This window comes from Oncorhynchus mykiss, chromosome 17 (genome assembly GCF_013265735.2).
Source record: "Oncorhynchus mykiss isolate Arlee chromosome 17, USDA_OmykA_1.1, whole genome shotgun sequence".
NCBI classification, from domain to species: Eukaryota; Metazoa; Chordata; class Actinopteri; order Salmoniformes; family Salmonidae; genus Oncorhynchus; species Oncorhynchus mykiss.
The window spans coordinates 36,811,176-36,824,734 of NC_048581.1; the positions used below are offsets into that span (position 1 = coordinate 36,811,176).

Sequence of the window (13,559 nt, forward strand, 5' to 3'; positions counted from 1 at the left end):
TGATACTATTACTGATGTACACTTGTGAATCTTCTCAATTCCTCGCCAAACTGGTGTGGTACTGGTACTGACAATACACTTCACAATGACAAATGCAGATTAAAATAAACATACATTGGCAAACTGTCTGAGGGGCACAAACTGCACAATATCCCTGGTCACGGGCTCGCCACTCAGGGACTTGAGTACGCCGTCGTCTCCATCTAGCAGCTCCATGGCCTTGAAGTCTGCTTCGCCCACCCCGATGATGATGATGGACATGGGCAGCCGTGAGGCCTTGACGATGGCATCCCGGGTCTGGTCCAAGTCCGTGATCTCGCCATCGGTGATGATTAGCAGGACAAAGTATTGCTGAGGGAAGTTAAAGAGGACAGAACAGTTTGTTAAATTTTATTTAGTTTGAAATGAACACACATGCGCTAGACATGGCAAATCCTCCTGCTTTCCACTGTGTTCATTCTGACGAAGACACTTTTTCATAACTGTTGAGTAGGCTTGTATTGTAAATGTCTGATTTGCATCATGTTTGTACACAGTGCATTCGGAAAGTATTCAGACCCCTGGACTTTTTCCACATTTTGTTACAGCCTTATTCTAAAATGTATTAAATTGTGTTTTTTTCTCATCAATCTACACACAATACCCCATAATGACAAAGCAAAAACAGCTTTAGACATTTTTTCAAACTTTAAAAAATATCACATTTACATACAGTACTAGTCAAAAGCTGACATCAATTCATTCAAGGGGTTTCCTTTATTTTCTAAAACTATTTTCTACATTATAGAATAATAGTGAAGACATCTATGAAATAACACATATGGAATCAAAGTGTTAAATGAAAATATATTTCATATATTTGAGATTCTTCAAAGTAGCCACCTTTTGCCTTGATGACAGCTTTGCACACTTTGGGCCTTCTCTCAACCAGCTTCATGAGGAATGCTTTTCCAACAGTCTTGAAGGAGTTACCACATATGCTGAGCACTTGGTTACTTTTCCTTCACTTGGAGGTCCAACTCATCCCAAACCATCTCAATTGGGTTGAGGTCGGGTGATTGTGAAGGCCAGGTCATCTGACGCAGCACTACATCACTCTCCTTGGTGAAATAGCCCTTACACAGCCTGGAGGTGTATTTTGGGTCATTGCCCTGTTGAAAAACAAATGATAGTGGGACGAAGCACAAACCAGATGGGATGGCGTATCAGTGCAGAATGCTGTGTTAGCCATGCTGGTTAAGTGTGCCTTGAATTCAAAATAAAATCACAGACAGTGTCACCAGCAAAGCACCCCCACACCGTCACACCTCCTCCATGCTTCACGGTGGGAACCACACAAGGAGATCTGTTCACTTACTCTGCGTCACAAAGACACGTTGGTTGGAACTAAAAATCTCACATTTGGACTCAGACTTAAGGACAGATTTCCACCAGTCTAATGTCCATTGCTTGTGTTTATTTGCCCAATCAAGTCTTCTCATTTGTGTCCTATAGTAATGGTTTCTTTGCAGCAATTTGACCATAAAGGCCTGATTCATGCAGTCTCCTCTGAACAATTGATGTTGAGATGTCTGTTACTTGAACTCTGAAGCATTTATTTGGGCTGCAACCTGAGGTGCAGTTAATTGCCAATTTCTGAGGCTGGTAACTCTAATTAACATCCTTTGCAGCAGAGGTAACTCGGTCTTCCTTTCCTGTGGAGGTCCTCATGAGAGCCAGTTTCATCAGTGCCTGATGGTTTTTGCGACTGCACTTGAAGAAACATTCATTTTTTAGATCGACTGACCTTCATGTCTTAACTTCACTAGGGTAGGGGGCAGCATTCGGAATTTTGGATGAAAAGCATGCCCAAATTAAACTGTCTGCTACTCAGTCCCAGAATATAGGATATGCATATAATTAGTAGATTTGGATAGAAAAGACTCTAAACTTTCCAAAACTGTTAAATAATGTCTGAGTATAACAGAACTGATATGTCAGGCAAAAACCTGAGGAAAATCCAACCAGGAAGTACTATTATTTTGAAAGGCTGTTTTTCCATTGAAAGCCTATCCACCATACAAAGACTTAAGACCCAGTTCACGGGCTCTGTGCCTTCCTCTACATGTGACCATTGTTACAGCACTTTCAGGGTAAAAGCCTGAATCTCCCTCATTTTTCAATCAGTGACCAGTGGAAATTTCCATTCATCAGCCATGCGCCCTGATTGTGAATGCGCCTTTCTTGTTTCTCCTTTCCTATTGACAAAGCTTTTGTCCGGTTTAAATATTATTCATTATTTATGACAAAAACAACCGGAGGATGGATTTTAAACATCGTTTGGCATGTTTCTACTAACTTTTATTGTACTTAAAAAAAACAACACTTTTCGTCCTGGAATTAGTGCCCGCCCGCACCTTCTGAATTCAGATTACTGGACAAAACGCGAACAAAAAGGAGGATTTTGCTCATAAAGAGGGACATTATCAAACAAACAAAAATGTATTGTCTAACATTGAGACCTGAGTGCCACCAGATGAAGATCATCAAAAGGTATGTGATTAATTTTAATGCTATTTCTGACTCCTTGGCTGGAAAATGGCTGTATGCGTTTCTCTGGCTAGCTAACATAATCGCAAAGTGTGCTTTCGCCGTAAAGCATTTTTGAAATCTGACACAGCGGTTGCATTGAGGAGAAGTTTATCTATATTTCCATTAAAATACTTGTATAGTTTATCAATGTTTGAGTATTTCTGTCCTTTTATGTGGCTCTCTGCACTTTCACCGGATGTTTGAGACAATGCATTTCTGACCACAATGCGCCAATGTAAACTCCGATTTTTGGATATAAATATGAACTTTACCGAACAAAACATGCATGCATTGTGTAACATGAAGTCCTATGAGTGTCATCTGATGAAGATCAAAGGTTAGTGATTAATTTGATCTATATTTCTGCTTTTTGTGAATCATCTCTTTGGCTGGAAAAATGGCTGTGTTATTCTGTGAATAGGCACTCACCTAACAATCGTTTGGTTTGCTTTAGTTGTCAAGCCTTTTTGAAATGGTGTAAAATACATGTACGTTTGAGGATATTTAATAATGGGATTTCTGTTGTGTTGAATTTGGCGCCCTGCAGTTTCACTGGCTGTTGACAAGGTGGGACGCTACCGTCCCACGTACCTTAGAGAGAGGTTAAAAGTAATGGACTGTCATTTCTCTTTTCTTATGTGTCGTCTCCCGAGTGGCGCAGCAGTCTAAGGCACTGCATCTCAGCGCTAGAGACACCCTGGTTCGACCACAACTGGCCGTGATTGGGAGTCCCATACGGCAGCGCACAATTGACCCAGCGTCGTCCAGGTTTGGCCCTGTGTAACCCTTCATTGTAAATAGGATTTTTTCTTAATTTCCTAGTTAAATAAAGGTTAAATAAAAATGTGAGCTGTTTTTGCCATAATATGGATTTGGTCTTTCACCAAATAGTGCTATTTTCTGTATACCAACCTTACCTTGTCACAATACAAGTGATTGGATCACACACATTAATAAGGAAAGAAATTCCACAAATTAGGTTAAGGCACACCTTTTAATTAAAATGCATTCCAGGTGACTACCTCTGGTTGAGAGAATGCCAAGCTGTCATCAAGGCAAAGGGTGGCAATTTGATGAATCTCAAATGTATTTGATTTGTTTAACACTTTTTTGGTTACTGTGTTATTTCATAGTTTTGATGTATTCATTAACCTGTTGAGTGAAGGGGGCAGTATTTTGATGTTTGGATGAAAAACGGCCTATTTCTCAGGCCCAGAATATCCATATAATTGTCAGATTAGGATAGAAAACAATAAAGTTTCCAAATCTATCAAAATATTGTCTGTGAGTATAACAGAACTGATAGTGCAGGTGAAAACCTGAGGAAAATTCAACCCGGAAGTGCTGTTTTTCCTGAAAACTCTCTGTTCCATTGCTTGCCTTTGCTCCATTTAAAGGGATATCAACCAGATTCCTTTTCCTATGGCTTCCACATGTTGTGAACAGTCTTTAGACATAGTTTCAGGCTTTATTTCAAAAAATGAGCGAGAAAGATCACATCGTGTCATTGTATGGCTGGGTGCCAGCAGCGTTTTGCATGTGCAACAGCTTGGAGCAGACATTTTCTCTCTCTCTCCTATTGAAGAAGGTACAGTCCGGTTGAAATATTATCGATTATATATTGTAAAAACAACCCGAGGATTAATTATAAAAAAACATTTGACATGTTTCTACGAACTTTATGGATACTATTTGGAATTTGTCTGCCTGGTCGTGACCGCTCGAGCCTGTGGATTTCTGAACATAACGCGCCAACCAAATGGAGGTATTTTGGATATAAAAATTATCTTTATGATACAAAAGGAACATTTATTGTGTAACTGGGAGTCTCGTGAGTGTAAACATCCGAAGATCAAAGAGGTAAGCGATTCATTTTATTGCTTTTCGTGACCAATCTACTTTGCTGCTAGCTGTTTGTAATGTTTTGTCTGCTGAGAGAGATGTCCTTACATAAATGCTTGGTATGCTTTCGCCAAAAACCTTTTTTGAAATCTGACACGCCAGGTGGATTAACATCAAGCTAAGCTGTGTTTTGCTACATTGCACTTGTGATTTCATGAAATTTAAATATTATTAGTAATTTAATTTGGCGCTCTGCAATTCAGCGGATGTTGACAAATGATCCCGCTAAACGGGATGGGTGCATCAAGAAGTTAACAAGGACAAAACACAGGTCTTTCCATCATTGTATGATTTTTTGTGTCCAAATGAACAAGCTTACAGACAATGTCAAATGTGAAATAGCGAAGCACTTGAGTTGGGTGCGCAATTATGCAGGTACTTTCCCCGAAACGGATGACAAACTGGATTTGTTATCCCTTTCATGCCCTGCCTCCAGTCCACTTACCAATATCTGAACAAGAGAGCCTCATCGAAATTGCAACAAGCGGTTTTGTGAAAATGTAATTGAAATCAGAAGCCACTGCCAGATTTCTTGATTGGGCTGCGCTCAAGAGTATCCTCCCGTGGCAAGACACTGATGCCCTTTGCAACCACGTACCTATGCGAGTGTGGAATCTCAGCCATCACTAGCATGAAAACTAAATACAGGCACAGACTGTGTGGAAAATGATTTAAGACAGACTCTCTCCAATACAACATTGCAGTTATGTGCATCTTTTCAAGCACACCCTTCTCATTAACCTGTGGTGAGTTATTCACAATTTTCGATTAACAAATAAAGTTTTATACTTAAGATGGTTAAATAAGAGCAAAATTATTGATTATTATTAGTGCCCTGGTCCTATAAGAGCTCTTTGTCACTTCCCACGAGCCAGGTTGTGACAAAACTCATTCTTATGTTTAATAAATGCATTGTATATAGTGTATGTGGCAGACTTACAATGATGGCAAAAAAAAACATTTGAGAGAGTGTGCGGACCCTGGTGCTATAGAGGGGGTACGCAACTGGAGGTTGAATGTTTGAAGGGGTACGGTACTATAAAAAGTTTGGGAACCACTGCTGTAGAGCATCTTCTGTTTCCAGGTGTCAAAGTTATCTATAAAGAGTGATTTCAACAGAGCTACAGTAATCTTTTAGCCAAGTGTGTAATGCCAGTAGCCTGCTGAATCTTTCACACTCGTGGGCCAATAGAGCTGCCAATGACAACAGCTGGTGCAATGGCGGAGGAGGTCCGGCCATTCTGTCGCCTTGACTGGTTTTGCAAACCCCTCAAGGATCGAAGGGGGGTGGGGCCCAATGAACCAGAGCCAGCTGTCGTATCCTTTGTGGATGATGAATGGGCCGGACTCTCAGGCAGCCTCACATTCCCTTCCTGGAGCCCACCCCTCTTTATTCATGTTTTTGTTTAGTCTGGTGTTTTCTTGTTTAATTTGTACAATTGCAAAGCGACTTTGGGTCCTTGAAAAGCGCTATACAAGTCTCATGTTTTATATTGTTATGGTCTATTTTAAAGGTAAGCTGAAAAGGTGAAGATAACCTTTAATGAGATGGAGGGGAAGAGGTGATGCATGTGGTCTAGACTCACCGATGCGTTGTTCTGCTGTGCCGCCCCTGACGCGATGCCTGCCACGTGGTTGATTATGGGGGAGAAGTTGGTGGGACCGTAGAGCTTCACCTGAGGTAGGGCCATGCGGTAGGCCTCCACAATCCCCTGGACTCCTGCAACATATTAAACACACAGGGCCAGTTTGAGCTTGAACTGGTGTAGGTAGGTCAGTGATACTCAAATACTATTGGGGAAAGTTCAATCACACATTTCCTAGGCGGCAACAGTCTGGATTGATATTGTAATTTAGCGAACATTTTATGACTTGGGTTACATGTTTTTGCATAAAATGTTGAGGAATACTGGTCAATGCATCAAATGAGACTAATTAAATATTTCAATTAATTAAAAACAAAACTATTTTGATTTTGAAAATGTGCCTTACAGTGCAGGAATTTGTACATTAGGCTACTGCGATTTTAGTACAACATTAATTATTAACCTCTCTGGGATCGTTCGGGACGCTAGCGTCCCACCTCGCCAACAGCCAGTGAAATAGCAGGGCGCCAAATTCAAAACAACAGAAATCTCAATTAAAATTCCTCAACCATACAAGTATTTTACTCCATCGTTAATCTTTAAACTGATGTCAAATGTTTTGTTTTCTGAATTTTTACAATGAGTATTTCTGTATTTGAATTTGGCGCTCTGCAATCTCATGTTGGCCACATACCCTAGAGAGGTTAAACAGTCCAAAATCTCTATACTGTGGCCATGAGGAGATAATCTCCTCCAGGAATTTACAACCTCTCTGACCACAGCAGCCTGGGTGTAGGAGACAGGGGGTAGGGGGATTGTGCATAGAAAAGTGCTGGTGCAGAGGGAGGGTAGTGCTCGCTGTACCCAAAGAGGGCAATGTCATAACGCCACCCTAGTTCCTGTGCCCAAGAACCTGCCTAAATGACTACCGACCCGTAGCACTCACGTCTGTAGCCATGAAGTGCTTTGAAAGGCTGGACATGGCTCACATTAACACCATTATCCCCAAAACCCTAGACCCACTCCAATTTGCATACCGCCCCAACAGATCTATCGATGATGCAATCTCTATTGCACGCCAAATTGCCCTTTCACACCTGGTCAAAAGGAACACCTATGTGAGAATACTATTCATTGACTACAGCTCAGCGTTCAACACCATAGTGCCCTCAAAGCTCATCACTATCTAAGGACCCTGGGACTAAACACCTCCCTCTGCAACTGGACCCTGGACTTCCTGACGGGCCACCCCCAGGTGGTAAGGGTAGGTAACAACACATCCGCCAGGCTGATCCTCAACACGGGGGCCCCTCAGGGGTGCGTGCTCAGTTCCCTCCTGTACTCCCTGTTCACTCATGACTGGACGGCCAGGCACGACTCCAACACCATCATTACATTTGCAGATGACAAGTGGTAGGACTGATCACTGACAACGACGAGACAGCCAGGTCAGAGACCTGACATAACAGTGGTAGGCTTGATCACCGATAACGATGAGAGCCTATAGGGAGGAGGTCAGAGACCTCGCCATGTGGTGCCAGGTAAACAACCTCTCCCTCAACGTTATCAAGACAAAAGGAGATGATTGCGGACTACAGGAAAAGGAGGACAGAGCACGCCCCCATTCTCATCGACAGGGCTGTGGTGGAGCAGGTTAAGAGTTCCTTGTGTCAACATCACCAACAAACTAACATGGTCAAAGTACACCAAGACAGTCGTGAAAAGGGCACAAAAAAAACCCATTCCCCCTCAGGAGACTGAAAAGATTTGGCATGGGTCCTCAGATCCTCAAAAGGTTCTACATCTGCACCATTGAGAGCATCCTGATGGGTTGCATCACTGCCTAGTATGTCAACTGCTCGGCCTCCGACCGCAAGGCACCACAGAAGGTAGTGCGTACGGCCCAGTACATCACTGGGGCCAAGCTTCCTGCCATCCAGGACCTCTATACCAGGTGTTGGGGAATAATCCAAATTAGTTGGTAACATAGGTAAGATGTTTTATATTCATCATATGTTTGTAAGTTACTTCTCATCAGAATGTTTATTTTTGTAATAATACTGTGGCGGGGCTGCAGTATCTGTTCTCTGTCAAGACTAAGTTACTTGGGCCGGAGAGAGGGGAGAGGTCAAGCGTGTATCTCTTGGCTCCACAATGTCTGTGTGCCAGTCAATGTGTCTCTGTGATCTTGTCAAGATAGGATGGATTTGATATATGCCTGTTGATGTGAGGATTTGTTTAGGTTCTGAGTTTGAGAAAATAACATAGTTTAGGAGACAAAGCTGAACGATAAATTATGGCCAATGCTGTCTGGCTGTGTGTGTCTTTGCTATAAAAGGATCTCAGTTGCAATGTGTAAGGGACTCTCAGAGAATTCATTTATAGACACTGAATTGATCTGAGAGTCACAGGGTTGTGATGGAGCTCATATAATTAAAAATGGACTTTGTGATAACTCTGACTTGTATGTGGTTTGCTCTCATGATTTGGTAAATACAGGACATTTCCACGAAACAGGCAGTGTCAGATGAAGGCCCTAGAAATTGTCAAAGACTCCAGCCACCCTAGTCATAGGCTGTTCTCTCTGCTAACGCATGGCAAGCGGCACCGGAGCACCAAGTCTAGGTCTAAGAGGCTTCTATAAACAGCTTCTACCACCAAGCCATAAGACTCCTGAACATCTAATCAAATGGCTACCCAGACTATGGCTACCTAGACTATTTGCATTGTGTGCCCCCGCCCGCTCTGTTTATCATCTATGCAGTCACGTTAATAACTCTACCTACATGTACATATTACCTCGACTAACCGGTGCCCCCGCACATTGACTCTGTACCGGTAACCCCTGTACATAGCCTTGCTATTGTTATTTTACTGCTGCTCTTTGTTTTCTTTTTTTTTTTAAGGTATTTTTCTTAAAACTGCATTGTTGGTTAAGGGCATGTAAGCAAGCATTTCACAGTAAGGTCTACCTGTTGTAGTCGGCGCATGTGACAAATACAATTTGATATTGGAGGTTACACACATAACCACGGTTCTAAGAACTAAATCGTCACATTAGGTTGACTGAGTTGAAAATACAGTCCGTGTTATTCGGTCCGTGTTGAGTATGGCCGCTGTAGGTTTATATGTTTAAAATGGCAAATAAATGAATGAATAAATCATTGTACATTTAGGCCAACAACAGGCAGAGTATGGTTTCATTTAATCTAAACAGGTTGGATTAATAAACATGAGGTGATAGTCATGCTGATGGACGTGGATTATATTAACATACACACTTCACAGAAAGGAAATATTTACCTTGACAGTAAGGATTACTTGGGTTGAAGTTCAGTGCAAATTCATGGGATACCTGCAGGGTTAATAACACAACAATTTACTAACTTATAAAACGTGTTTTCCTGAAATATTTACCCATGATGCTTTAAAAAAATGTTTGTATCTAACCTTGAAGTCTGGGGGCACTTGAGCTCCAAATCCAAAGGCAGGGAAGAGTTTGTCACTGAGGAAGCGCATAAAACTTGATTTGAGTAGACTATCACAATTACCATGAAAACAATGGAGGGATGTTGTCCACGTCTCAATAGAAGAGAATCACAGAGTAATAGGCCAAACCTGCCATGTTAGTCCATTTAGGTCCACGCCTTTATAGAAATAACAATTTGGTAAGGATCATTAAGGCTAAACATTTCCATGACCTAAATCTGCCCAACCAGGAAGTCAAGACATGTGCTCTTATTCATCTCAGTTGCTGTATTCAGATTCCCTTTGCCTCTCCCCCTAAAATGTGCAGTTCCATCTTCCTCTCATAAATTTAACAGCATTGAACTGGTGTCAGCATGGGCTGGAGAGCGTACCCACCATATTCGTTAAACCAGATAATTTATTTTAAAAATGAGGTGGGGGGGGGGGGGGGGGAAGACATCTACTCATGGTCTCTCCCTCTTCAGCGTTCTACTGAGCAGAAAGTTCTTACGTGTCATAGTCCTGGACAACAAGGCCCACTGACCAGGTGGCCGACAGGTACTGGTTCAGACCGTCAGGACTCAGGTAATGCAGAGACTGTGGAGAGCGAGGGTCGCCGTTTGACCCAGTGAAGTCAATGCCCACCTTAGAAAAATATAGGAACCATGAGTGATGGTCCATATTGGTACAAAAAGCTTGAATAAAAGACTCATTTAAAAGAAGCATTCCGGGAATGGTACATCAAATGTTGGAATTTTATAGATCTAGCCATTGATTCTTAAAAGAACTTGTAAATGCCTCATGAGCTTAGTCTATTTGCCGTGCCACATCAGAACTGCAAATATAAGCTTGTTTTACTCAATTGTTTGTAATTGCTGTAAAATCTGTACTGTCTATTTTGAGTGTGGTTACATTTCTCCAGCCCCATCCCTCAGCCATTTACAATTTGACATTTAAAGTCATTTAGCAGACTCTTATTTCAGAGCGATTTAGTTAGTGCATTCATCTTAAGATAGCTAGGTGGGATAACCACATCACACATTTTCAATCCATCAAAGATATTGCTTGAGTTTTAGACATGCGCTAATAAACAAAACTTCAACCCCTTACTTCTGATTGTATCTGAAGAGCCTGCACTTACCGTAAAATTTATTTGGCAACCTCCCATGACATAGTCCAGGAATGTGTACTGTGCCTGTATCTAGGGGGAAATTACAATTTGCTTTAGAAGTATCAACTTTTAAAAATAGGGTAAAATCTAAGGGATAATGATAAGCTACTGTGCAATTGTACTGAACAAAAATATAAACTCAACATTTAAAGTGTTGGTCCCATGTTTCATGAGCTGAAATAAGATCCCAGAAATGTTCCATATGCAAAAAAATAAGCATATTTCTCTTAAATTTTGTGCACAAATGTGTTTATATCCCTTTAGTGAGATTCTCCTTTGCCAATCAAGATGCTGGTTAAACAGCATGATCATTACACAGGTGCACCTTGTGCTGGGGATAATAAAAGGACACTAAAATGTGCAGTTGTGTCACAAGACAATGCTGCAGATGTCTCAAGTTGAGGGAGCGCACAGTTGGGCATGCTGATTACAGGAATGTCCACCAGAGCTGTTGTCAGAGAATTGAATGTTCATTTTTTTATCATAAGCCATCTCTGTTGTTTTAGAAAATTTGGCAGTATGTCCAACCGCAGACCACGTGCAACCACGCCAGCCCACAACCTCCACATCTGGCCTCACTTGCGGGATGGTCTAATTGGCTGAGGCTGGCACCCCAGTGGGTGGAAACCAGTCAATTGAAATAAATTAATTAGTCCGTAATCTATGGTTTTCACATGGGTGGGCATAGACCCACCCACTTGGGAAAAGGACCACCCATGTGAAATCTATAGATTAAGGTCTAATTAATTTATTTAAAATGGACTGATTTCCATTTATGAACTGTAACTCAGTAAAATCGTTGAAATTGTTGCATTTTATATTTTTGTTCTGTATAATTAATTATAACCTACCTGGCAGCTCTTGACACTGATTACTCCAGAGTTTTTGTAACTCTTCTTCTTCTTCTTCTTCTCTGGATGGATACAGTCAAACTCCACCTGATCACAATGGACAATATACACAACTTCCTCAAATACAAAACTATCACCATGATTAGATAGGCAGAAACAATTTACATTAAGCTGCTCAGCTCTTACCATATACATTATATATTAACTACATGTGTATCTATACTGTAAAGGCACAGAACAATGATTCAATTGTAATCAGAAACTGGCAAAAAAAACATGAGTAATTAGTGAAGTTACTGTGTAGTGGGATACAATTAATTACCCAAAACTTTTAATTCATGCAACATGGTATCTTTACAATTTAATGTCAAGTGGGACCAATAGAGAGACAGAAGCTTAATGGTAAGGTAAGCAAAAAGTAAAAGTGCTAGAAGAAAAATACATGGTCTCACCGGTGAACCATGGGCAGCTTTCTGCAGCTCAGACACATTAGTTTGGAAAACACCGATAAGGTCATGCGAGCCATCACTATCATAATCAGAGCAGTGGACCTGGGGAAGGGGGACAGGAGAGAGGGAGTTTGAGACAAAAGGACAGAGGTGTTCTCTTTGGCTCACCGCACGGTCTTTAGCATCCAAAAGCTGGCGGGTAGTGCAAGTAAACTCGCCTATCATATCTGAACTGGTGTCTTCGTCCTTATCGTAACAAGTGACCTGCCAGTAACAGACACATAGGTAAGCCCTGGGGTTACAGTAGGTCAGAGATACTATAACAATAGGGCTGTAGGTTATATCAAGACAAAACAACTGTTTTGTAGTCACAATATCGAATTCAACAGGTTCTATAGGACACCACAAGCTCTGAAAGTTCTCTACATGCTAGTGCAGGTCTGTCAAATGCCATGGTCTTTCAGCTATTCATACCTTGATTGGTTTGCTCATGTCACAGTTGCAGAATGTTTGCAGAGCCACAGTGAATTTCTTCCATGACGGACTCAGATTATTCTTGACAACCTAAAAAAATAAATACAAAGAGAATGTAAAAAAATTCAAATGTGACCGACGGCTCAAAATTGGTCTTATGTAACAATGTGTAGTTGTATTTATTTTTACATTGGATATAAGAGACTTGGGTTGCAATGCGTGGGAAAACTTTCCGGAAATGTTGCTTAAATTCGTCAAAAGTTAGCTTAAACAGTGAACCTTTTTTGTGGGACACACATAAGGCTATTCTAGGTCTTGTGGCATATTTTAGTTAAACCATCCCCAATTCAATGGAATTGCAACCCTCTGCATGCACAGTGCATTCTTCCATCACATGTGCAGTGCACTCTTCCATCACATGTACAGCTGATTCTCAAGATCTTGCACACTAATGAGATGCTTTAAGCCCACACTACCCTGTCTGAGCCAAGGACTACATGCTTTCTGGTAAGTTTTGATTACAATAAAATGGGTGGGATGTATATATTTCATGACATACATATATTTTTGTTAACTAGTAAAGAGTAGCCTACAGAAAAGTGTTTAAATCATTTCTAACTTAACACTTTCTGCTAGTTAGTTTTTGCTACTGAGGAGTGTTAAATTCACCTGTTTCCATACAAGTTTCATTTTAAAACATTTACCTTACAAAAGAGCTGTTTAAATCTAACTGCTTAACTATTTATCTGTACATGGAATTGTATTCGTTTTTTTTTTTAACTCATTGTTTTCTAATCTTTACAGGAAAATGCCACGGGCACAATCTGATGTGGAGACATTTCACTGCAGCGAATGTAGAATGAAAAGCTGTGTACATTTGAGAATGTGCCAAAGCATGTGAAGAATGCAACAAAGATGCAGAATCATCTGGCCAAGTGCCATAAGTTCCCTCGGTGCTCACAAGCAACCTCTGACAAAAGTCCCTCTACTTCTAGTCGAGGGAAAAATGATGAATACACCTTAGATAGCAACAGCTCATGGTACTCCTGGAATTCGAAGTTGTTTTGACTCAACGGAGGGACGTAGT

The 13,559-nt window shown here is 41.1% G+C and overlaps 1 protein-coding gene across 3 annotated transcripts in view; it reads right to left on the reverse strand.

Moving 5' to 3' along the window:
- The window catches only part of cpne1 (copine I), a 65,239-nt gene that overhangs the window by 4,029 nt on the left and 47,651 nt on the right, over nt 1–13,559 (reverse strand). For 2 of the 3 annotated variants that reach the window (XM_021568362.2, XM_021568361.2), the window contains exons 7-15: nt 12,473–12,562; nt 12,002–12,100; nt 11,550–11,636; nt 10,669–10,728; nt 10,039–10,172; nt 9,510–9,564; nt 9,363–9,414; nt 6,060–6,193; nt 115–351 (exon numbers count right to left, since the gene is read on the reverse strand). In XM_021568362.2, coding sequence (XP_021424037.1) covers nt 115–351; nt 6,060–6,193; nt 9,363–9,414; nt 9,510–9,564; nt 10,039–10,172; nt 10,669–10,728; nt 11,550–11,636; nt 12,002–12,100; nt 12,473–12,562 — 948 coding nt within the window. Of the gene's footprint in view, nt 1–114; nt 352–6,059; nt 6,194–9,362; nt 9,415–9,509; nt 9,565–10,038; nt 10,173–10,668; nt 10,729–11,549; nt 11,637–12,001; nt 12,101–12,166; nt 12,263–12,472; nt 12,563–13,559 lie in introns of all 3 variants that reach the window. The other variant, XM_021568363.2, reaches the window with a different exon arrangement.